General features: G+C 38.0%; 1 protein-coding gene across 2 annotated transcripts in view; it reads left to right on the top strand.

Moving 5' to 3' along the window:
• Positions 1–20691, top strand: part of LOC135198195 (uncharacterized) — a 25813-nt gene extending 5122 nt beyond the window's left edge. The window contains exons 2-3 of one of the 2 annotated variants that reach the window (XM_064225773.1): positions 17588–17680; positions 18330–20691. In XM_064225773.1, coding sequence (XP_064081843.1) covers positions 18545–20218 — 1674 coding nt within the window. In that variant the 5' untranslated portion in view covers positions 17588–17680; positions 18330–18544 and the 3' untranslated portion in view covers positions 20219–20691. The remainder of the gene's footprint in view (positions 1–17587; positions 17681–18329) is intronic. The other variant, XM_064225774.1, reaches the window with a different exon arrangement.
• The last annotated feature ends 4309 nt before the right edge of the window (positions 20692–25000 follow it).

Raw genomic sequence — 25000 nt, 5'->3', positions numbered from 1 at the left:
GAGATATAAATAATTCCTCTATTTAATTACTGACCCCACGCTAAAATGACCATCCCGTTTCTCAGCTAAAGCAAAAATTTGCCGAAAAATATTAACCCCGAAATCTTATGCCAAAACGCCGCAGATTACATATAATAAGAGAAAAAAACATTAGAAGGAAATAAAGGAGAAGGAAAAAAAAGAAAAATGAATGTAATTGCACGATCATATATTAATTGCCACAACCAATTCTTTTCAATTTCGAGATATTTGTTAGCCTCGACTGACCTGTTCGTTCATTTAAAACTACAAACCTATTTCCAATTTTCTCTTCAATGACTTTAAAAGGACCTTCAAACTTCGGGCCTAGTTTGTAATTTAACTCATTTCTCACGTTAAGTTTTAAAAATACCTTATCACCGACATTGATCTTGGGATCAGATGATTTACTAATACTCTTCTGAACCATATCTCTGGTTGTGGATTCGAGATTACGGCTAAGGCATGCGTGTCTCTCTCTCGCTGTGGATATCAGCGCTTCAACCGTATCCTCCCCCTGGTGAGGCGTAGTTAACAAATCAAATGTGCCTCGCGCTGGATAACCAAACAAAGCTTCAAAAGGGGACATTTTAATCGAATCACTAACCATGGTGTTAATGCTATGTCTAACAACGTTAATATATCTGTCCCAATTTCTATCATTACCACCTACCGTTTTTCTGAGCGCTTCGAGCACTTTCCTGTTTGCTCGTTCGCACAACCCATTAGCCTCGGGTCTGTATGGAATAATTGTTATTTTCTGTATCCCCATGAATTCAGCTAAACACTCCAAGGTTTTGTTCACAAATTCCCTCCCATTGTCAGTTAATAGAACTTCGGGTGAACCATATCTGCAAACGATACCATTGAAAAACGCTATGGCAACTTCTTCGGCCGTTTAATGCTTAAGTGGGAAAATTTCTACTATCCTTGTAAGTTCATCTATTATCACTAGCAAGTACTTGTTCGCATATCTAGACTCACAAAAATTCCCTAAGACATCCATATGTATTCTCTGAAAAGGCCTACTCGGTATAGGATACGATCCTAATTTGCATGACATTGTCCTAGCAGGCTTACATGCGTTGCACACCACACAATTCCTTACGAAATTTTCCACATCTTTACCCATATTTTTCCAAAGGTATTTAGCCCAAACCTCATCATATGTTTTTTCTATTCCCAAGTGAGGACTACCGAACCTGCAATGAACTATATCTAAAACCACTGAAATAAGGACTTTCGGAATTACGATCTGTGTCGTATCTCCTTTACTTTCACTGGTTCTCAACTTATATTTAATTTTCCTAACGAACAGATTTCCTTCTAACTCCAAACCCGAAAAAGGCAAGCTATAACGTTTCTTGACAAATTCCCCTCTCAGAAATGCTTTCGCATCTGCTAAAACCTCGTCTTCATCTTGCCTTAGCTCTATGAGAGGTATATCCCATTGTATGGCTTCGTTAGTGACCTTCGTTCCTTCTTCTTCCCATCTATTAGCCTCTTTCTCTACCTGTTCTCTGATTGTGAAAGGTATGCGATAGGCAGGAATATAAATAGGTTTTGAGTTGCTCTCCAAATTTACCTTATGCTCTAACACATTAGTCAACCCCAATTTATCACCTTGCAAGGCTACAGTATCCCCAAATTCTGCCAAGAGCCCGCTTATCACTTCAACGTGTTCGCTATAATCCGCATTAGCCAAATGTTTTCTGAATGTTTGTTTCCTTGATTGTATTTCGGCCTCCGAAAACTCGGGTTTCCCCTCTACGATAGCCACAGAACCACTATCACAATTCCAATCTTGGAAATCTACTATATATGTGTTTTTCTGGTATCTCCTAGCTGTATCATTACAGTTTAATAGCTCCACCCACGTAACCCCATTCTTGGATACACTGTTCACCGATACCATGCTAACAACTCCTCTGAGCATTTCGCTGTTTTCAATAACACACACATCTGTAGGTTTTCTCATTTCCTTCAATTTAACTTTTACCATAATCTTTGAACCTGGTAGTAACATAATATCTTCAAATAAAACACCTCTATATTTGTGATTAGTATCTCCCCTTGCCACCGGCCCATACAAATTACCACTCTCAGTATTATCCCCAGCATTGTTAGTATCAGAAATAACATCCATATTAGTATCATCACCAGCATTGTTAGTATCATTGTTACCACTATGAACTCTGATAGAACCCCCATAATCATCTCCCATATCACCAACGTGTGTTTTAACATTACCTTTCCCCATAACACTCGTATTACCGCCATTAATACCACCGAGCACTCTCCTCTCCAATAACCTCCATGTCCTCCATTCTATTCACGTCCTCAATAGGGTATGAGATAACCCATTTTCCCGATTGTTATCCCATTAGCACCCGCATGGATCGAAATCTTGTGTCTTCTACAAGAAGGATGACCCAACATGATTTTATTACCTAAGGCAATTCCTTTTATTACCAAAAAAGGTTCTGTTAACACTCTGTCACCGGGAGCAAACTGTATTTGAACACAACCCAGGGTATTTAATCTATGGGCTTGCACATCACACACCGTCTCCGTTGAGGGCTGCAAAGGGTAATTGGAGAACATGGATTGATACAAATTATAGTCCATTAGATTTATTGATGCCCCGGTGTCTATAAAAATTGGGATATCCACATCCCCTACTATTCCATAGACTATAGGCTTGGGCTCTGGGGCGTCCCCCACGAGACCACAATGGCATATACCAATCACCTGTACCCTTTTTGTTGATCAGGCTTCCAAAAATTTCGCCGATCCCTTTGCCCTCTGGTTTGACCGGCCTGGGAAGTTCTCACATTATAATTACCAGAACCTTGAGTTGCAGGCCTCGCATCTCTTTGTATCTGAGACAGACAAGACTGCCAATAATGCTCAGTACTTTTACACATTCCACAATATTTAACCTTACACAATTTCTTTGGATGTCCTGGTTTATTGCAGTTGAAACAATGCAACTGCTGTTGCTTTTGATCGATCAATCTTTTGTTATACTCAACTTTTGCACACAGACGATGAGGAGAAAGTTCCGTGTCTCTCTGTACTCTACCCTTCGGGCCTGTCCCGTTAAAAAATGTGCTATCTACGGTGGGACATTTAGACCTGTGTTAATCTATTTGGGTATAAAGTAATTCTTTGTCTGAGGTAGGGTCAACCTTTTCATCAAAACTATCCACTATTGCATGGGGTACCTCATGTAGGAGCAGGGAAAAATAGATCAGTTTATGAACATTATTTAGGGGGAGATTATCCCCTGTAACCCATTTAGATGTTTTCAATTTTCCTACCCAATCTGCCACTGCGTCAAACAGCTTTGAACTATGTTCTACAAGGCTATTAGTGCCTTTCCATAGTTTATAAAGACCCCGAAGGTCTCTCACCATATCTCCATGTTCCTTTGAGCCATATGCTGTTTTCAAAAATGCTTGCAAGTCTGTCCAGGTACGACATTTTGTGAATTGGAAACTCCTTGACCTATGACTGAGGTCTCCCTTATTGAAATCTAGCAAAGCTTTCGCCTCTCTGAATGCCTCTACATCGTCTACTATATTCTTTCCGGCTAAATAGTTATTAACTCCTTCTATGAAGATATTTACAGGCTGTGACAATGCGCCATCCACAATCCCTTTGAATGGGCTGACCCCCGCAGAAATGTTCGTCACGTGATGTAGTAGCGTCGTCGGTTTAGTATCCGCCATTTTATCTTGTTTCCCAAGGCTGTTTTTTCCGATACACTTCCCCGATCTCAATAGCATCAGTGTATTTATATACACTAAACCCAATCAAGAAAAATCAACAGAAATTTTCCCCCAATAATGGATAACAAAAGGTAAGCATGCCCCGTCCCCAATCACAAAATCAACCCCACGAAAATGACAATAAAAAAAATAATAATAAGGAGGGGATAGGAAAAGAAAAAGCACGCAAGATGTTTCCGAGCTAACTCGCCCTCTCTCTCTCTCTCTCTCTCTCTCTCTCTCTCTCTCTCTCTCTCTCTGGCACGACTCGCCGCAAAAATCCCACTCAGGCAAGTTTGCCACACACAAATACAAGGAACATGAACAAGAACAAAAGGGTACAGAAAATCCACAAAATAAAAAAAAAAAAAAAAAAAAAAAAAATAAGAAAGAAAAAAAAAAACTCGAAAATACACTTACGCCTTCATATGTCCGTAAACCGAATTCACATACACCGCAAACATACGCGAACTGCGAAACACTTTAATATGTCGAAAATTAAACTTTTTCTCCCCACGTTTTTTTTTAAACACCTTTATTCCGTAATCTCAAGAAATCAACTGACTTGGCTTGGGAGGGAAGACTGTCTGAGGAACAGCTTCTCTCTGTCGAATCAGCAGTAATGACCCTGAGTTTGCCTGTGACATGATTAATAACCCCTTTTCCTATAAAAAAAAAACGAAACCCCCTATTTCTAACTGGTCACCAGTCCCTTCGGAGCATACCTACAGCTTGAAAAATAGATAAAAAGCCTTTACCTCTGCCACCACTGTATACCCTCCTTATTCCCTAAACTACACAAACTGGGAACTCTTACCTGTTGCCAACGGTGCCCTGTCTGTAAGATGTCATGAGGCTTATTAAGACTGCTTAAATATAAAAAATACTATTTATTTCCAAAGCAATTGGTTATAACAAAGAACAAAATGATTAACAAGTCATAATGGCATAAACACCCAAATCTACCCATAAAGAAACCAGTAAGATAACATTCTACCCTCCTGACTAAGGTTACACTCTCAAACCCCAAAAAGTCATATTGTCTAGTATTAGTCAGGTTAGAGATTCCCGTTTCTAATCAACCATGGAATCGGACCCATCTGTAATAAAGATAATAGGTATAAAAAACATATCCCCCACATCACTCTTTTCAAAGTATTTACGTAAAGAGAGTATTTTCACACTTTTCTCTCTTTTCCAAAAGGTAACAGTTTTTCTAAGTTTTTATAGAATGTGTCCTACCTTTTCGATGGGTGTTTTCTCCCGACACTCGGGGCAACCACTTAACGTTATCTCGTTTGCACAAAGAATGCGTCTTCCACAAGTACCCTGAACCAGTAGGCCTGTAATACGTGTACAAATGAATGCACATGCCTCGCAAACGGGGGAACGACCTCTGAGACTAGTTGCTTGTTCAGCAAATACCTTTTTCTCCAATGTGAACTTGCAGCATACCACCCCTTGTCTCTAAACATATTATTAGCCATTCCCCCTCTTTTCACCTCTTAGATATATATATCCCCAAATAAATTTTGCATTGATCAATTTGAAAAATGTGCAGCAAGGTACAAGTACTATAATTTTTTGATTCCGTGTTTTGCTTTAGTACTGATGAATGGAGGGAGACGATAGACAATCCTGTTAGTACGGTGACCCGTGGTGACACTTCCCTTAATCATCCATACACGAGGAAATGGCATTGCCACCATACTGTCACCCGTTTCCCTGAAAGGTTTGAACGAGTTTAAGAAAAATGGCAGAAGTGCTAATCACCCTCGACTCGAGTCAACCTTTTGTATATATAGTAGCCAAGGCAGTCTGTGAGTGACGTGCCCGCCTGGTGCCACGATCGTTCTCATGCGAACACAGGGGAAACGTTTCCTACAACCTTATGGGAAACCCTGCACTCTTTTCAACGTGTTTTCTCGGATGTCCGTCAAGACTTGTCAAATGATTTATGCGCTATTTACTATATACAATATGTACTGTATGTAGAAATAAAAGTATTTAATTTTGCTTGTATATTTATTCTACGGTTAAGCCGTTAAGTTTTGTAGATATGGCAACTACATTATGGTTATTTTCTCTACAGTCTTTAATGATTGGTAAAATACCATGTAGAAAGAGAAGTTTTAATTCTGTCTGCTGTAGTTTGTATACACTTGAACAATATAGTTGACTAATTTGTGGAAGTTATGTGCTTTTCTTTCCACCATAAATTTACAGTCGTGTTTTACTCCAAAGGCATAACTCATTATCGTTCTCTATTCATGAAACAAGCTCATCTTTGACAAGGTCATAATGAGGGTTTCCGGTCTGAGTCCGATTTTTTTTAGCTATAACGTTGTATGAATTCGAAGTTTCCTTTTAAGGTAAAATTGAAGAATATACTACTACCTTTAGTTGTTCTGGCAGATCAAATTCAGCAGAGTCCTCTCCGTACCAGGTTTTAGGACTTATTGATAACGTGAATAACATTACCATAACATTTCATTAACACTTAAAACTGCAGCAGGCCTGGATCTAAGCCTCAAGATACTAGCCTATGTACATTGCTGTAGTACAAGTAGTAGGAAAAATTGTCAGGCATAACCATGGTTGTATGGACTGATGGTATTAACCCTACATGCCAGTGACTTTTCAGGTAGATTTCAGCGCAGTGAAAAAACTTTTATTCTATACAATTCGTCATTCGGAATAATATTTTACGAGCTGTAGGCCCGTACCACGAATAAACAATACTCCTGCCTTAATAAAAAGCTTTACAACATTCCTTACGTATTTTATTATATATATAAAAGCAGGAGTGAAGTTGACTGTGATCTAACATACGTTTGCCTTTAGGTTATTTCAACAGTCTTAAAGAATATCATAAATGCAAAAAGGTCTCTTATTTGTGAGATATGATCCCTATTCTTTTGTGAACTTGGCTCTGTAATTGACACAGCTGATGGTCCAGCACTGGGTGCCAGAAGTGTTTTTTTTTTTTTTTTTTCGCCGCTGGTCTCCGCAGTTGATATCGATGCTCTCTGTGACAACGATCACTAAACAATGGCCCCTTACGTGCACACGATCGTCGCCTGTCTGTCCATCTCCCCTCTCTATCAACGGGCTGTCGTATTCGCGGGAGCGTTCCTTGCAGTCCGTGGGCGGAGTTATTGGCCAGAATTACCTATGTTATTGTTTGTAAATTTTCATTTCTATACTTTCTCTTGCGTTTCCACTAGAACTACTGTCATATTTATAGTAGCTACATTCTCATTCTCTTCATTCACTTATTTACGACCTATTTCTCTACCGTCCCCTCTAACCTTGGACCAGTAGTTATTAACCATTTTATTACCACGCCCCATCTAAGAGTTGGTCCTTTCTTTCACGCCCCCCCCCCCCCTTCCATCTATCCCTCCCAGATTTATAGGAAAATAAAACGAAAGGATGAGAAAGCGAAGGGGTTTCGAGGGACAGGGAGGGAGGTCAATCATTACAAAACCTGGTCAGACCAACGAGCCTAACTAAAGTAGTAGGAAAGTAACGTTATAAGACGAAACTTTTGCATTTTGTCATAAACTTCTGAATATTGGTTCCTCACTCTTGTTAAGAGAGTAACGATTATAATTAGTTTTTTTTTTTGCTAGGACTCGCTCCTCCCCTGGAAATTGCTGCCCTCCCACCCCCTCCCCTTCCAGGTTAAGAACGACTGCCTTAGATATTAAAACTCATATTGGAGTAATTAGTTTTTATTGTTACGAGGGAACGATTTTTTTTTTTTTTTTTTTTTTTTGAATGTCAATGAAGTCTTGTAAATCCTATGATAGGCTATACTGCTCCATATAAGCCTTGAGCTGAAAATAAGATTTATTATTATTATTATTATTATTATTATTATTATTATTATTATTATTATTATTATTATTATTATTATTATTATTATTATTACTTATACTGTTAAAGTTTGTAATAATAAATACTGATCATAGCTATTCTCTACTACAGAGTTAAGTGGAACTGTATATTGAAGATGTCACAGGGAGACTGGTACCACCCTATTTTAGCCAATCTGTAAATTGTGGACTTATAAACGTGTTGTCTGACTATAATTTTGATAAAATTAGTCGACCTTCTCCCTTGATATCGGCCATATATACATATTCATATGGCATCAAATAAATAATTATCAGAATGCCCTCTGCCTCCCGGCCAACCAACTCGCCCCCACCCCACCCCATCAACTCTTAAAGACCAGATGAGGCCCCCTGGATATATCAGCAACTTGTCTTTTTATGCGCTAAAAAGCAAAACTGGCTCTTGGGTGTGGCAGAAACCTCTGCTTTCGGGAATGCTGTGTTGAGGGGAGAATGGGGATTGGTGGGTTGGGAGATGGGTTTGGGGAGTGGGGGGAGAAGAGATAGGGGCTTCCGCAAGACCACCGAGATAGAAGGCCTGTTCGATGTGACGTGATGACGTCGACCCTGGTATCTCGGTGGCCTTTCTGACACGCCATGATTCACCGAGCTGCTAGCGCTGACTACGCTGCCAGACAAAAGAAATGTAAACAAGACCTCACCGAAATCAACCATTTTTTGGTTTGCCAGTTATTCATTTCCTTATTTTTCTCGCCTACGCTAATTAGTGTACACCAAATAATACTTACTTGAAACACAAGTTATGATATTAATATAGAATACTGAACAAAAACAATTTATTTAGTTACATTACAGTGTACTATGTATACCAAAGAACAAACATGTTTATCATTATTAAAAAATATTTATACATTAATAGTCAAATTGCAAGACGGCAGTGCATTGGTTTACATCACACACAAAAAAAAAAAACCATGGTTCTTTCTGCCATTTGTGAATGAAATAAGTTCTCTTACCTCCAGTCATTATTTGGTAGTTGAATTTTCTAACTTTCTCTTTTTAGTAAAGATTTTTTTGGCTACAATATAGTTAATTTTCTTGGGAACAACAGTTATTCAATAAAACGCTAGCAGAAAAAAAAAACATATTAATTTGTCTATGTTTTTGTGTACTATAACCTTCATTATTTATTGAGTAGCATATTTATTATTCAACCCTTGACCCTTGGAACGTTTACATTCACGATTGCACACATGTAAAATTTTGACATTCTGCATCCTGAATAAAAAGGCACAGTGATTTTTTCCAAGAGTTAGCAAAGCTTGAATGAGATACTCATTGGATATTTGTAAAACTAAATGAACATTTTGTTTCTCAGAAGTGTAAGAAAATAATGTTTTAATGAGAGTTTATATGAATGTTCAAAGAGTAAACATCTATATCATAAAGTTTTTCAAAAGGCTGAATGGTGCATAATGAATTTCATTTTTCATATCATTTACATAAAAAAGAACGACTTAAGGAACTTCGTTGTTTTATTTATAACTTTCTGGCCAAGCCAATTATTCTTAATACATTTTAGCAAATTCACTGAAACATACACGATAAAAGGGGTTTATTTCTGAAATGGGTGGGGATACCCTATATATATAGACAGTTGTGGATCGCTAGCAAAATATGACATTGCTTTCCTAATGATAGCATTATGAGTTACAATGCAATACACAGGGAAAACTATTTTTTCATTGCCGGCAATTACTTTCTTCAGTGTGCAGTGCAGAACATCAGTTTTTATGCTTTTAATGTTAATTTGTACAACTTATTTGAATATAGACTTTACCTGTTCACCATAAAATCAAATGTACTTGTTGCAGCTTCACTACTGTCAAAGGCTGAACGAGCAATAGTTCTGCCTTTATAATGAAAATATGGTTTTAAGTGAGTTTCAGCCACCATCAGTATCACTATTTTGTCATTGGGTAGTAATGATTTGCATTTACTCTTAATGTACATCGTTTGATTTTGTTCGGAAGCTGAGCAGACCTGTTTGAAAAAAACACTCTCCTGATGGTAGAGTAACTTTAAGAGGAACTACTATATAACAAAAACACAGTATTACCAGCTCTGGTGAATAATCAAATTTATTCAGTCATTAACTACAGCTGTTTAAATATGAACTTCAGTACAGGCAAGTGTTTGAAGTACTGCCCATCTAAAATTATTGGCAAAAGTGAAATAACTAGTTTTATAACAGCAATGCTATTGCAGCGTTAGAAATACATTCAGGAGTATCAGCTCTCTGGAGTTATTGAATACTGCTTAATGATATTCGTAGGAATCATGAAATCTCCAGTGACATACTTCATTGACATGAAAAATGCATGTACTGTGCAGTTAGCCTTAAATGTAGGCATGGCATTGTGTCATACAGTTTCACATTTCATTAATCTGTACTCAAGTTTTACCTGCGGAAGAAGAAATGTGGTCTTTTAATATTTTAAGTGAATAAATGATCACTAAAAAACCTAGTAATGCAATGAGGATAGGCTAGGTTAGGACGTTAGGTTATTGAAATTTCTAATGTAGGCTCCTGTTTTGAATCTGTAACCCTTAGAATCCTTGGCAGTCCAATTTTATGCACCTTAACCCATCTAGGCCCAAAAGGTTTGTCCCTTACCCTTGACTATTGTCAACGGTAACTTACCTATTTCCCCATCCCTATACTGTACTCAAGTTGCGATGAACCTATAACTTCTATATGTGTGGTAATGTAACTCTGAGTACCCTGTTTGAAGTTTTTATCACACAGTTAGGTATCATGTTTGCAATCTTCTTACCTGACCCAGCCCTTCCCCAAAACATTGTAATAGTGCTCTTTACCACATAAATAGGCTACAGCATGCTTTGCTAAATTTCTTCTGGGGTTTCTCTGCACTTGAGTATGTAGGTTTACCTTTTATTATATTTACTGGGAGTTCTTTGTCTTATGCTAGCCTATATTTGATTCTGCTAAGCATTGGTTGACATGAATTCCTACTAAAATTCAATGTAGGCTAAACCAGTCTTTCTTTATATTGCACCTGACCTTGTTGCTCACAACTTCTACCTAAAAAATGCAGATGACTGTATTTATATTGCAGTCGAAAGTCATCCAAAGACAAAAGTCATATAGGTAGGCTAGTTTGTACCTATTGCAGTGAACTTATTGCTGAGTTTATCTGCTTACCACAGTAAGTTCATCCAGTAAAGGACACAAGATGTATCCATGGCTCGCTACCTCATTATGCCATACAAGTTTTATGTTCCAGTTCATAAATAAAACAATGGAACCACGAAAACACCTTGTGTCCAAGTTATGTAATGGGAGGAAGATCGAGTCGAGTGAGTCACCAGTCACTCGCCAGCTTTGGAGAGTCGGACCACCAGGGTCGACGTCATTGCATCACATCGAAAAGGCCTTCTATCTCAGTGGTCTTGGTGTCAGTCTACTTCTTTCTTCAGTGTCGGCTGTTGATTTTTTTTTCGTCTGCTCATTAATAGATCAATATTTTCTTTTTTACACACACACACACACACACACACACACACACACACACATATATATATATATATATATATATATATATATATATATATATATATATTTATATATATTGTCATGGGCCAGGCTCAGTCCAGCAGGATCTTAAACACAAAAAGAATGACTGCTGACAGTGTAGACAGATAAAGGAGGAAGGAGCTAAACAAGTCCAGAAAAAGGTCGCCTTCAAGTAATTTATTAACATCAAAGATTTACATTATATTGTATATTTAAACAAACAAATCGGCAAATACATTTATACGAGTCAGTAAATACAACTTATAAAAATGAGGCAGCAGCAAAGTTACCAATTTGAATATAAATAATGTAAATCAAAACAGCATTGAGTCAACACATAATGGACATATCATAACTGACTCAGTAATTAACTTGGATAACGTGAGGAAATCCAGAAACCTTATATAAGCAAATCAATAAACAATACAGTTCATAAGTCAGCAAAAGCAAAACTACCACACGTCCAAAATAATTATCGCTGGTCCTCTAAAGCCCACACTGGAAGTGCCTGTTTCCCATTATTTCACAATAATGGGAAACAGGCACTCAAACACTATTATTGTGAGCTCCCAATAAACAGAAAACAACCATAGGGTTGAATACACAAAATCACAACAGGGTTCATAGATAACATCACAAAAGACCAAACCGTGGCAATTACACCGGCCAGCTACCACTACTGCAGAAGTCGTTGAACTCATCAACACAGGTAAGCTGCCGTGACAGACACATGGTACCAACAGGGACGAAGCCCAATGCACAGATGAACTCCAGCAAGTTGTCAGAACAGCCACTTGCTGCCCAGGGACGGATCCACACACCTAGACGAACTCCGGCAAGTGGTCGAGGCATGCTGCCATACAGCACATGATCTTGGCCAAACACTGCTCTGCTACCCAACCTCTGACTTCAATGCTGGCCTGCTACTGACTGATGCTGTCGAAGGCAAGGCGACAAACGTCAACCCCAACAACTAACAAGTAAGGAGGCAACAACCACAACAAGGGAACAGTCGACAAATGATTGTCCTAGAAAAAACAGGTAAAGTTGCTAATCCTTATAATATATATATGTATATACATATGTATGTGTGTATAAGTATATATATGTATATGACCTGGTTTTGGTCATTTGCAGGTTCGGAATATAAAGGAAAAACACAAGAGTAATAAGTTTAAATGCATGCAGTGTAGGACATGCAGAAATAAAAATCGAGGAAACATTTAACACATGTGTATTCTTCTTAGCTACACAGGTGGCCTTTACTATACTTTACTACATTAGCTTACATCCGGACAGTTGGTGGGACTTATCGGCACGATGAGGCAATATATCTTTGTGGGTGCCGATGGCACTGAGTGCCAGGCAGCAGGCACTCGAGACAAAACTGTCAAAGTCTATTCAGTACTCACGGCAATAACGAACTGATGTGACTGCTTGTGCAGCCTCTGTATCAAATGCACTTCCACAAGGCATCACGATGCCACAGGCTGATTGGTGATTCTGGCCCCATAGACACAAGTAGCCAATCAGAAAGGGACATAGAGATGCATGGCACTCTTGAATTACGCGAGTCACACCAATTACGGTGACCAGAAATTTCGGTCCCAGAAAGTTCGGTCCCAGAAAGTTCGGTCTCAGAAAATTCGGTCCCAGTAATTATTTATATACTGACAATGAAATCGTAATCTAACTGATGAAAAAATTAAACAAAGTAAAGAATTAGAATTTTATTAATAAAAGTGTAAAAAAAAGGTATGTTTCTTCAACAAAAAAACCTATACAGTATAATATAAAATATAGCATATTGTGCACAAAATCAAGAAAATTGGGTCCCAGAATATTCGGTCCCGGAAAATTCGGTCCCATATCAGAAAAAATACTGTAAATGCATAGAAGTTTAAAAAGCAAAAAAATATAAAGTAACAAGTTCCTTCTTATCAATAAATACATAATCGATGATTTAAGTCATACATAATATTTCATTTGATCAAATTTATCATACCCTGAAATAGGTTAATATTTGGTCGCAATTTACTTAGTTAAAGAAGAGTCCTGTCATATGTTGCTTGAGTTTTGTCCGGCAATAAAATGAAAGCTCTTGGATAAAATCTCTCATTTATGAAGGCAGGAATGGTGAACAGCTGATACCATATACTTGGTGATGATTTAAATGTGCCATCCATTCCTAAAATTGATGCATTTTCCAGTTGCTGAAGACCTTCGTCGGAAGCGAAGATTAAAACCCGCTTTTCATCATCACTGCCTGTGTCGCATTGCAGGAACAAATGACCGCCTTGTAAATATTTAAAAGTATCTGGTACTTGAAATCCTGCTCGAAGAAGAGGCAATGGAGGAGCGCCAAAAGCCTTATTGCGCCAATTTGTAATGCTTCTTGAAACCGTTTGCAACCGTGGTAATTCATATTTTGCATTCTCACTAATATTACTTGTAGCTTCGGAAATGAGCACCCGAATACTTGTTTCACCTCCTTCCTGCAACTTTTTCCTCAATATTGAAATGGCGAGACGACATGATCATGACTGTTGATTGTTGAAATTATTATAGGCTCACCTGGTTTATTTTCTGTATGAACAAGAGCACAACATGTGTTACAGTTCTCACAGCGCCACAATTTCTGTCTTGTCGGAACTAAACTTATGAAAGTTATAAACATAGTAACTTCATCAATCAATTTGTCTTTGTTTTTTTCACTTTTAAGATATTTTGCAGCCATGATGGGGTTCTTCAAACAGGAAAATTGTGCTTATCCTGGACGGAGAGTGACTAAAAACTGAGTTACAAATGTCACCGTTTCTTATATATAGGCGGTGTCAATGAATGTTAATGAAAGTACACAAATTATCTTTCTCAAATACCATTACAAGTGCTTAAAGTCCTATATGACAAAACTACCTAAAAACATCATTTACCACCACGTACCCTTTTGCTTACAGTTTGTAAACAAATCCCAGGCTCACAAAGTTCTCACGCTCTTGTTCATCTTTGTAAAATTGATCTCTAAAGCAAACGAGTCATTAAAGTTATTGATAGAAATAAAAGATTTTCATTTCTTCTAACATCATATTTTCCATATATTTATGTCTTTTTTCAGAAAGGTTATATTGGGCTTGGTTATTTAGATTTTAGAAATTTTCTGGGACCGAATTTTCTGAGAATGAGATTTCAGGACCGAATTTTCTGGGACCGAATCTTCTGGGACCGAATTTTCCTAGCACCCCAATTACTACCATCTTTAGCAGGTATTCTTGTGTTGCGCATACAAACAATATCAATATTATAATGGTTTCATGTAACTTCAGTATATCTCAGGAAAGGCATATTTGACACTGTATGTCCCGGAAAGACATAGCTTGAAGTCATCGGCGGCAGAGTTCTTTGAAGCCCTTTGAGCAATGCCATTTGGAGGATGAATCGCTTCGATAGATGTAGTCTCTGTTCGCCAACATTCCCATTGGCGAGACCATACAAATGATCTTGGATAGAGTTTACATGGACCCCGACACTCATCATTGAACATCCTTGAGCATGCCCTTCGAGCCCTGCTGGAAATCTGACCACTGCAACCACATACGCCCAGATCGATGGAGCAGTGATGGGATCTCCCCTCAGAGTCCTTTTCACCAATTTCTGTATGGGTACTGTCAAACAGAGGGTCTTTCATGATTCAAGCAAACTGAGGATGTACGTCCACTATATTGATGATGCCTTCGTCTGTGCCGACTCCCAGGATGAGATAGAGCGGCTGACATGCATTCCACGGCCACAGCTCCATCACATTCACAATAGAACACTGCCAAGACTGCCACCTCCCCTTCCTTGACGTCTTTGTTGAACAGCAAGATTCCCAATTCAGCACGAAGATGTACGCGAAGCCGAGCCCACCAATCCAGACAAAAAGATCAATCTCATAATATATTATGAAACAAAGAAGATGAGCAGCCTGGTGATGAGGAACAACCCTTCGGAGTGTGGTCTACTGATACACGTGCCCGGTCCAAGGATGCCTCGGCAAATACATCGGTATGACTTCCATGCATTTCTCTGAGCAAATCTCCTGCCACGCCCAAGAAGGAGCCATATTTAACCACACCAGGACTGCCTATAACAAACAAATAAAAAGAAATCAAGATCATAGACCAGACTACAGATCCCTGACGTCTGCGCCTCTTGGAAGCCCTCCATATAGGAAAGGAGGGACCTAATTTGAACATCACACAGAAAACGTTTCTCCTCCCCACTTCTGCCCGGAGAGCAGCGAACGACCCCCTAACAATGCCAGATAATCAGGAGCTCCCACAGGATGATAGGACTCCAGCTACAGACAGAACTCCTGACCTCCATCCCCAGGCACACTACTGTGCCGCTTGCATGACAGAATCTTCGTGACCATCAATGTGAGATCCCCAGCTTTGCCCAAGACCTGCCCAACCAATGAGAATTCAACTCTAGGTCTGAGCTGCTAAATATACAGACTCATCTAGAATATGACCTGCATAGAGGTTGAAACGTCATGTGGATACCACCTATACCAGCACTAACACTAACCCGGCCTGGAATTGAACTATGCCTATGGAATAATACCAGCATTGATTACGACCTCTGCTTGACCTGGACTTGAGATCCTATGCTGTTAATACCAGTATATGCCAGAATCCTGTTTTAATAAAAGATCACCCTCAGCATTTTTATCATTTTTGAAAATTACCAATATGAATGTTGGTCAGTTACTCAGAAACATCGCTGAGCCAGAGAAGTGGATTATTAGAAGGCGGGGGTCTGGGCCCGCCAGACCACCTTCACATCTCGTTACCTTCGGGATATCACCCACAGGTTCTTGGACACCTTTTCCTTGGTACCAGTGGTGGCTGCTCAACAAGTTGTGTAGCTTACCCAGCTCCTCTTAACTGGACAGAATTGCATCTCACCTCGTTGTACAGTATGATTGAGAGTGACTGTGGAGTGACTGGTTCTCCTTTCATCTCTTTCATTCTACTTTTTCCCTTCGGGTAGAGAGTAATGGGGACCGTTACATGCTGGACCGAGCAGCTGATGCAGGTAAGACACACTTTGCAGTAACTTACCTATTTTCCTTTCCCTTCCCAAGGGAGGTAAGAGGGACCTGGACATAAGAAAAACCCATAACTTGTGTTTGCCTTACTGTGTCTAACATAATGGATCTTAGCTTTCTCTTCAAGAGGACACACTCCCCCTTATATGTAAACCTAGAAGACTGGCTATGATCTTGCAGTTCTATAACTCCAATCAAAAGTCAGTGACTGGATTCCCTTCCTCCCTCTTACGACCTGGAAGGAAATCTCAGGTTGGCTGAACCCCAGTCAGTTCACTGGAAATCACTCAGATTTCACCCACCAATCAGTGAGTCTTCCTATCGTAAAGGACCGAGGGTTTGTATATCGTGTAGGAACAAATCACAGTTTTTGAAAGTAAATTGTATTTTTCCCAGCTATACAAACCTGACGTCCTTTACACTAACTGCTCACTTCACGCAACCCCTCAATCTGCTACCTGGGCCAAAAGCAAATTGGAATGTTTACGGCTAGTTGAAAGGACTACCAACGACCAGACCAGTATTTAACTACCAACCCGCCTTGTTAAAGATTTCGGGAACCACGTCCAGGCTAAGCCGCAAGTAATTCCTATCGTAAAGGACCTCAGGTTTGTATAGCTAGGAAAAATACAATTTACTTTCAAAAATTGTGATATCTCTGGCAGAAGCAGACATCCACACTGGAAAACAGTATTTTGATAAAAGGAAAGACAAATAACCCAAAACAGGTTGCATTGATTTTCACATTTACAATTGATCAATGATTCCCTTTTCCAGTTGAGAGCGACCAGAGTCACTGAACTGCGCCTCATTGTCAGACTTCTCAGTTCCAGAGGTCCTTTATTTGTCGAAAGGTTGGACTGTGGAACAGCCTCCCTGAGGATTGCAGTCAGCTGAAACTTCAGAAGTTCAAGCGAAGATGCAGTGCATTGCTTCCCTAACTCAAGTCTCCTTGTATTTTAGTCATTTACTTACATTTTCATTTGTCTGTTAATGTGTAAATTTACCTTTTTTTATAATAACTGATATCTTCTTTCTGTATTTCCTGTTACCTTCTGTCACTTCTTCCAAAGGAACACCATATTCTTTGGAAAATTGAATTTCAAGTCAGTGGCCCCTTTGGTGTTGCTTGTTTCACATGAATAGGGTTCAACGTCTGAATAATAATATTTATTATAATAATCATTGCCAATAGACTATTATTATCACTAAGAATGCCTCTATTGTGTTTTTTTATGAACAGTACTGGAACCTTCAACTCGACTGGATTTCACAGAATACGAGCAGGATGGCTGCACTGAAAAGTCACGCGTGAGCGATCAGCATTGCCTTAAAGGTTTGCAATATGTTGTTGCTTTTGACCTCATTATTAGTAGCAAAGGTAATTTTTCATATCAACTTACCTTTGCTTTTAGTAATGAGGTAAGTTGATATGAAATATTGCCCACCTCATTATTAGTAGCAAAGGTAAGAATATTTCATAACTTACCATTGCTACTAGTAATGGGATAAGCAATATTTCATATCTTCTGTAGGGGGATAGTGTCGTCAGTGCACCTCATTCGGTGCAATGTAGGCATTACTTAAGGTTCTTTGCAGTATCCCTTCAGCCCCAAGCTGCAACTACTTTCGTTCCTTTTACTGTACCTCCTATCATATTCTCTTTCTTCTATCTTGCTGTCCACCCTCTCCAAACAGTCTTTTCTCGTAGTGCAACTGCTTTGAAGTTTTCCTCCTGCTACCCCTCTCAAACCTTTTGCTGCCAATTTCAGTTTCAGCACTGAATGGCCGTATTAGTTGCCTCAGTGCTTAGCTTAATGCCAAAAATCTATATAAATCAAATCAAATTAGATATTTCATATAAATTTACATTATTAGTAGCAAAGGTAAGTTGATATGAAATACTGCTTTCGTTGTTAACATCATAACAGATGTTTTTGTCATTACGTTTCCTGCCTCTAACTTGTCTTATTATTTTTCTTCAGGCTTATGTAGTACTACGTATGTGGCCCAGTCTGACAACTCAATATCTTACATCTCGTTGCAAGATCCCTACTCTGTATTATCTAAAGCATCTTGGAAAGTGCTTTGAAAGACAGTGACTTTTCATAGGACAAAAATCTGCTTATGCCAGTGACGTTGCATCCTAAGCAGATATGATTGTACAAGTGTAGCCTATATATATTAGTGTGGATATAATATGGCTTCATCAGCACTAATTGTGTCTCCAGAAGTGCTGAGAAATTTCAGACATCGCCACATCGTGACACATTGGGGAAGGAAGGTTTTGTTTATGGTATTACATAATAGTTTTCTACATGGACAAACCAAGACAATCAGTGAGATTCTCGATGATAAGAAACTATTAACTGGGAAATCTTTCAGTTACGAGGAAAGAAAAAATCTCGCTGGTAAATCTCCAGAGGACTTTGACATCACGCTGCTGTATAAAATCTGCGAGCAGCTTTGGCAGCAAGGAGTTAACAACCCTGGCGATGAACTGAGAAAATTAGTGAAACTAATCAAAGATGAGAGGAACCCTGTTAACCATGACATGCCTGTTAGGTCAAGTAGAGATTGGGAAAATAGACTCAGAGAATTTCAAGCAACACTCGAGGCAACTCTTGATAAAACCAAGTCTTGCTTTCGAGTTCGGTGGGATAAAATTGATCAGCTCAAAGTAGAGATCCAGGATGCTGTTTCAAAGCTGTGGAGTAAGATCCATGAGAAATATGATCCCTCAAACAAAAAGGATATGGAAGAGTTTAAGAAGGAAATAGCAGAGTTTCCGAGCGTGTTATCTGAACTAGTAAAAGAGTACTCTCAAAGAGAATTTTGTTCTTTTTATAAAAGCCGCTGTAAGACTTCCCCCTTTGACTGGCTACCTCAGTATTGTGTTGAAGACTCGTCTAATATCATTATTCCCTTACGAGTGGAGGATGATAAGCGGTTCAATCAAAATATAAGTATCATTGTAAATCAACAAGAAATCTTCGACACAAATAAAATGGGAGCTGATTATGAAGTTTTGATTATATCTGGTGATGCAGGTTCTGGAAAGACCACAATTCTTTGTTCCTTTGTAGAGAACTGGTATAAGAAGACAAGTGATATACCACAATTCTCTTCCTTCGAAACTCTGCTTTTTATGCAGTTCAAGGATCAGAAATACGACAACTTTGATGCATACCTTAAAGGATTGTTGCCACGGACTGTAGCTTATTATGATTTCCCTCTTGTGAAATCACATATCCTTGGTTCAAAATGCCTAATCTTTTGTGATGGGTACGACGAGGCTAATGTGAATTCCAAGAAACTCTTTGAAGAAATGTTAACACTGAAGTTGAATGCTAAAAAGATTGTCGTGACAACACGTTCATGGAATACTGAGGAACTAATAAATGTTGTGGACTCCAGAAAGTGTAGCAAAATCAACCTCAAAGTTTTAGGTCTTCAGGAAGAGGATTTCCACTTGCTCAAAGAAAAACTCATCGACTGCCGGGTGGAAGATACTATCAAACGGCTAAAACTCAAATCTAAGCTATCTAAGAAAATCAAAGAAATGGACAACATGACTAAAGAATGTCTGAAATCACCACTGCTTTTTAAGATGTTTATGCTTCTTTACGTTGATCGCCCATGTTTAAGGAATCAACTAAGTACCTGGGAAACGCTTTACTCACTATTGAAAAAGAACCTGGACCAGAGAATCTTAAACAAGACACGAATCTCTGAAGAGGAACTGGAGAAATGCTATGAATTGTACTTAGCATCGTCAGGGAAAGACATGGAAAACTTGCAGATTCGTTCTCAAGCGGTAAAGCAACACTTTAATGCCATCATGTCATCATATTGCATCCTAGAGCAGGCGTGATCCTCTGCAGATTGCCAACTTATTCTGCTAAAGCCACAGAAGTAAGCAGGAATTTGCAATTGCTAGCAATCTCTGTGATGACATATCAAATCGAAGGCATTAAGGAGAAAACATTCTCCTAGATGTGCTGCAGTCTAAAGCATTAACCGATACTTCAGTGTCAGATAACAAAACTCTGTTTAAGGAATTGGGGTGAGTCATTTCCTTCGTACCAGGAATACCCTAATAATGATGCATTATACAATCAAGTCAAATGCTTTCAAAACTCTTCATGTATCATAAAGCCTCTCTCAACAGAAGCATGATGAACTTTTGGAACCTTGCATGGAAACTAGACTGGATGATCGAGGTTTGCATTCACATGCACAGATGCTGTAAAAACAAAGCACATACACTCATTAAATCACTTTCTGTATTTGATGGAAAAATTATTAAGTAATCATATATATATATATATATAAATATATATATAATTATATTATATATATATATATATATATTATATATATATATACATGGAATATATATATATATATAATATATATATCTATATATATATATATATAAATATATATATATATATATATAGATATACTATAGATATATAAACGTATATAATAATTATATCTTATATAAAAAATAAAATATTAATAGATATATATATATAATACTATATATATATATATATATATATATACAGATTTCTGACTTATATCAGGATCATTCAAATGAAATGCTGTCAACTGGAACACTGCGGAGCCTGGAAATTGTGAAAAACATTCTGGCATGCTGGGCAGCTATAGGAGATTCACATCAACCGTGCATTTGTTGCTTGGATTTCAAGTGAATGGCGTCTGTGGTGGTGGGCTTATTTCATATAAATAGGGTTCATCTTCTGAGTAATATTATTATAGTCTTCCCTAAAGCTTCTATGTTATTCTATAGTCCTCTTACCTGTACAGAGAATCTAGTACCCTTTGGTTCTCATAATATAGCGTCAGATACCCTTTGGTTCCATGACCTAATATTAAAAGTTCCTTTTTTGCTTGGTACTTTATGTAGATACCCGTGTATAAAGATGGTCTATGATTTTCCTTATGTAAAACCAAACTGACAATTGTATCTGAAGCCTTCCTAGCACTGGGGGGCCATTTCATATGGTAACAAAAATGTCTGTAATGGGGAATTTCTATTTTTGTTTGGTACCTTCGTGTATATCTCTCTTCGTAAAGATTTTGTCTACTGTTGGTTTTCCTCTTTCTTGCACTAGGGGTGAATTGCATTTATCCCCTGCTGGTACAAAGTAAAGTGTGTGATTGGCCAAAATACTCGATATAACTATGCGATGTGCCTTTTTATGTAGGTATTATTTACTCTCTATCGAATGTAAGTACATTTGATTAAATAACAGCTATTTTATGAGAATGTTTGAAAAGTAGGAAAAGGAGATTGGAATGTTTCGTGTCAAGTTCATTGTTAAGTTTCGTTTCAATAAGTTTCATTAATTTTTTTTTATAAATATGTTGAATGTGTTTATTAAACCATCTCTCTCTCTCTCTCTCTCTCTCTCTCCTCTCTCTCTCTCTCTCTCTCTCATAACATTTCATTGTAGTGTGGTAAAATTCTCTAATTCTAACTCTCTCACTCTCTCTCTCGTGTAACATTTCACTGTAGCGTGCTAAATCTCTCTCTCTCTCTCTCTCTTATGTCTCGTAATATTTTATTACATTCTCTCTGATTCATAATATTTTGAGCGCTCTCTCTCTCTCTCTCTCTCTCTCTCTCTCTCTCTCTCTCTCTCTCTCTCTCAGGTTGAACGTAATATATAAGACAAACCATAAGCCGTGCCAGAGTTAATGTCTTTCAAAAATGGTTCTTGAGAATTATAGTTTAAAAGATTTTAAAAAAGTGAAAACTAGCATCTAGCGAGAGAGAGAGAGAGAGCGCTAGCTTTTATGAGAGCTAAAAATGTTTACATATGGCTAAAACGAAGGATTTGGGTGTCAGAATTAGGACACATTTCCTATGTCCTAAATAAGTTTATTTTGACTCAACACTTCCATATATACCTGAAAAATTGTTAAGGACTCTCATAAAACTCGAGGTTATCGGTACGAGGTATAGTAGATAAAAGTACTACTAAATGACGTCATCAAAGAACTGCCCATGTAGAAAGGCAATAATGGATATTGATGACGTCATAAGTGTGATGTCATTATTCTGTTCTCTGAAGCCATGTATAGTAATCAAGGTTGTGACGTCATAGTTGGGTTTGGTATATATAAGCAAAAATAGAGTAAAACTAAAAAGTCTACAGAGTAAAAATACTACTAAATGACTCCATCAAAGAATTGCCCCTGTAGAAGGCATGAATGGATATGATGACGTCATAGTTGTGACGTCTTCAAAGAACTGTCCATGTAGAAGGGCATGAATGAGTTTATGACGTTATGTTTGTGAGGTCATTAAAGAACTGCCCATTTAGAGGGTCATAAATGAGTATTTCATGACGTCATAGTTGTGATATCATCAAAGAACTGCCTATGTAGAGGGGCATGAATATATTGGATGACGTCACATGTGTGACGTCATTATTCTATTCGCAGAAGCCGTGTATTGTAATAGAGGTTGTGACGTCATAGTTGGTCTGGAATATATTTTGATAAAACTGTAGATTAAAAAGAAATAAAAACTAATAAATAACTGGACATTCTTTTATTTAAATCTAAGAAATAATTTCATAGGTAGAGGAGGTTACCCATGAAAATGATAGAACAAAAAATTTCCCCCTTGGAGCCAGCATTGCAATGCCCCAGAGGCAGGAATGCCCCCAGCGGGAGGTATACAGTCAGTCGGGTACCAACTTTGAAGCCGACCCAAGGGGCTTAAGTTTTCTAAGCTGGCAGCTGATTGGCCGAGGTGGGAGAAATTCTTATAAATACTTCCCCTGTGCTTTCCCAAATCTCTTTCAGTTTTCCATGTCACTAGTGAGGATTCTTCGACCATTTCAAATGTGAAAGAAAACGTAAGGATGGAGTCTTCCAAGATGGGCGTGGTCAAGTTACTACTGAGACAAGCCTTGGCCTACGTCGTTCACTCATATGGTTTTGTACTTGGGCAAATGCTTGCTTGACGTGTAGGGTCTAATGAAACATGGAGTGTTAAAACCGTAGAGATCTGTCTCGAAGCGTAATGGCCAAAACACTACTCCCAAGTTCAGTTTTCTGTGGATAACTTAGAATAGATCTACTGGTTGTAAAGATACACTAACATTCTGCTTTCCATTTTTATTGGGGTTTAGAAGCCTAAAGATTTTCTATGACATCTTCTTAACTAGAAAATGGGCCTTTTTAGTAAAATTGAACCTCAAATAAAACAGGAACTATTAAGCAAAAGACGGTAACGACCATAACTGTTTTGTTGAAATTTGAATACTGAAATTATCCGATTTTCTTAATACTTATCATTCTATAAAACGCTAAGCTTCATGTTAAGGGCATTTTTTTCTTCACAAAAAAAATGTAAATAAACCTTTAATAGAAAGTAACTCAGTAGAAAATGCTGTAAAAACAGATCTTCAAAATCACGTTTGTTGCATTTTCTTATGAATGTGCTTACTTTATATTTTGAATGAAAAAATTTCACCGCTTAAAGTTATTTGAACTGTAGATTTTAGGCTTAGCATAACATGCACCAAAATGCTTATCCAGAACTAATTTTCTTAATTAGTCTTTTTTTAATTTGCGTGATAATTTCGTCTACAAGATTCTACAAGAATGGAATATTTATATATATTCTCAATTGTCCCTCTGAACAAGAGAATTATAGGAATTTTGCAAATAAACCAAAAATAATCCAATTAACTTTATTTTACTTCAAATTACAAGCCATCCTCCAGTCATGTGTTACAACAAAAACAATCGATTACACCAAGACACATACAATCTCTTCAAAGCAGACAAGTGACTCAGACCCTTTCAGGTGGAACACGTGTGCCTTGAGGCACGGCCCCCTCCGAAAATAACCACTTCGTCTAATAGGCCTAACACCATTCAATGTAAGCGATTGAGTCAGGTAAATGGTCAGAGACGTGCAAAGCTAATGTCCTCCTGCCCTGAGTTCTTCCTCCCCCAGCAGGACAGCAGGTCGGACTAACGTCGTCGCCTTCACCCTACACGTAGACCACCAGGCCAGTTTAGGTTGTGTGAGGACATCTTACAAAAAATCCACCCCAATGGCAGGTATAATTAGGGAGGAATGTCCAGCTGCAAATTGGAACATTCCTTCGGGTGTTTTGAAGTTTGGATGTCATCTCAAATATTTTTGCCTCTAGTTTTAAGAAGACTTTGAAAAGCAGTTTTGTATTTTAGATTTTTAAAAAATATTTTCAAATAGCTCATCAATTTATTGATGATTAAAATTCCTTTTTGCATTGTTTATCTGAATTGGGCTACGTGACTAAAACCTAGCTAATAATGAAAACTGCTCTTTGATGTGGCACATGGATATATTAAGATTACTGTTTCACATACTAGAACAGAGCTACAATGTGCCAAAAGCCGTAACTTTGTATTGATCATCAGTACAGGGCTACAGAATAATGGACATTGCATTTTCATATGGACCATTACGAGCAGGGTACCGGTGGTACAATCACAACTCTAGTAGGAATATACTGGTTAGGAAAAACTTCTTAAAAGTTAAATTATTTTAATTTTGACCTTATACCTCAAGACCTGCCTTTAAATGCTAATGCTATACCAAACTTCAAATCTCAATAAA

This window comes from Macrobrachium nipponense, chromosome 21, assembly GCF_015104395.2.
Source record: "Macrobrachium nipponense isolate FS-2020 chromosome 21, ASM1510439v2, whole genome shotgun sequence".
Taxonomy (NCBI): Eukaryota; Metazoa; Arthropoda; class Malacostraca; order Decapoda; family Palaemonidae; genus Macrobrachium; species Macrobrachium nipponense.
This window is presented reverse-complemented; position numbering and strand designations above follow the sequence as displayed.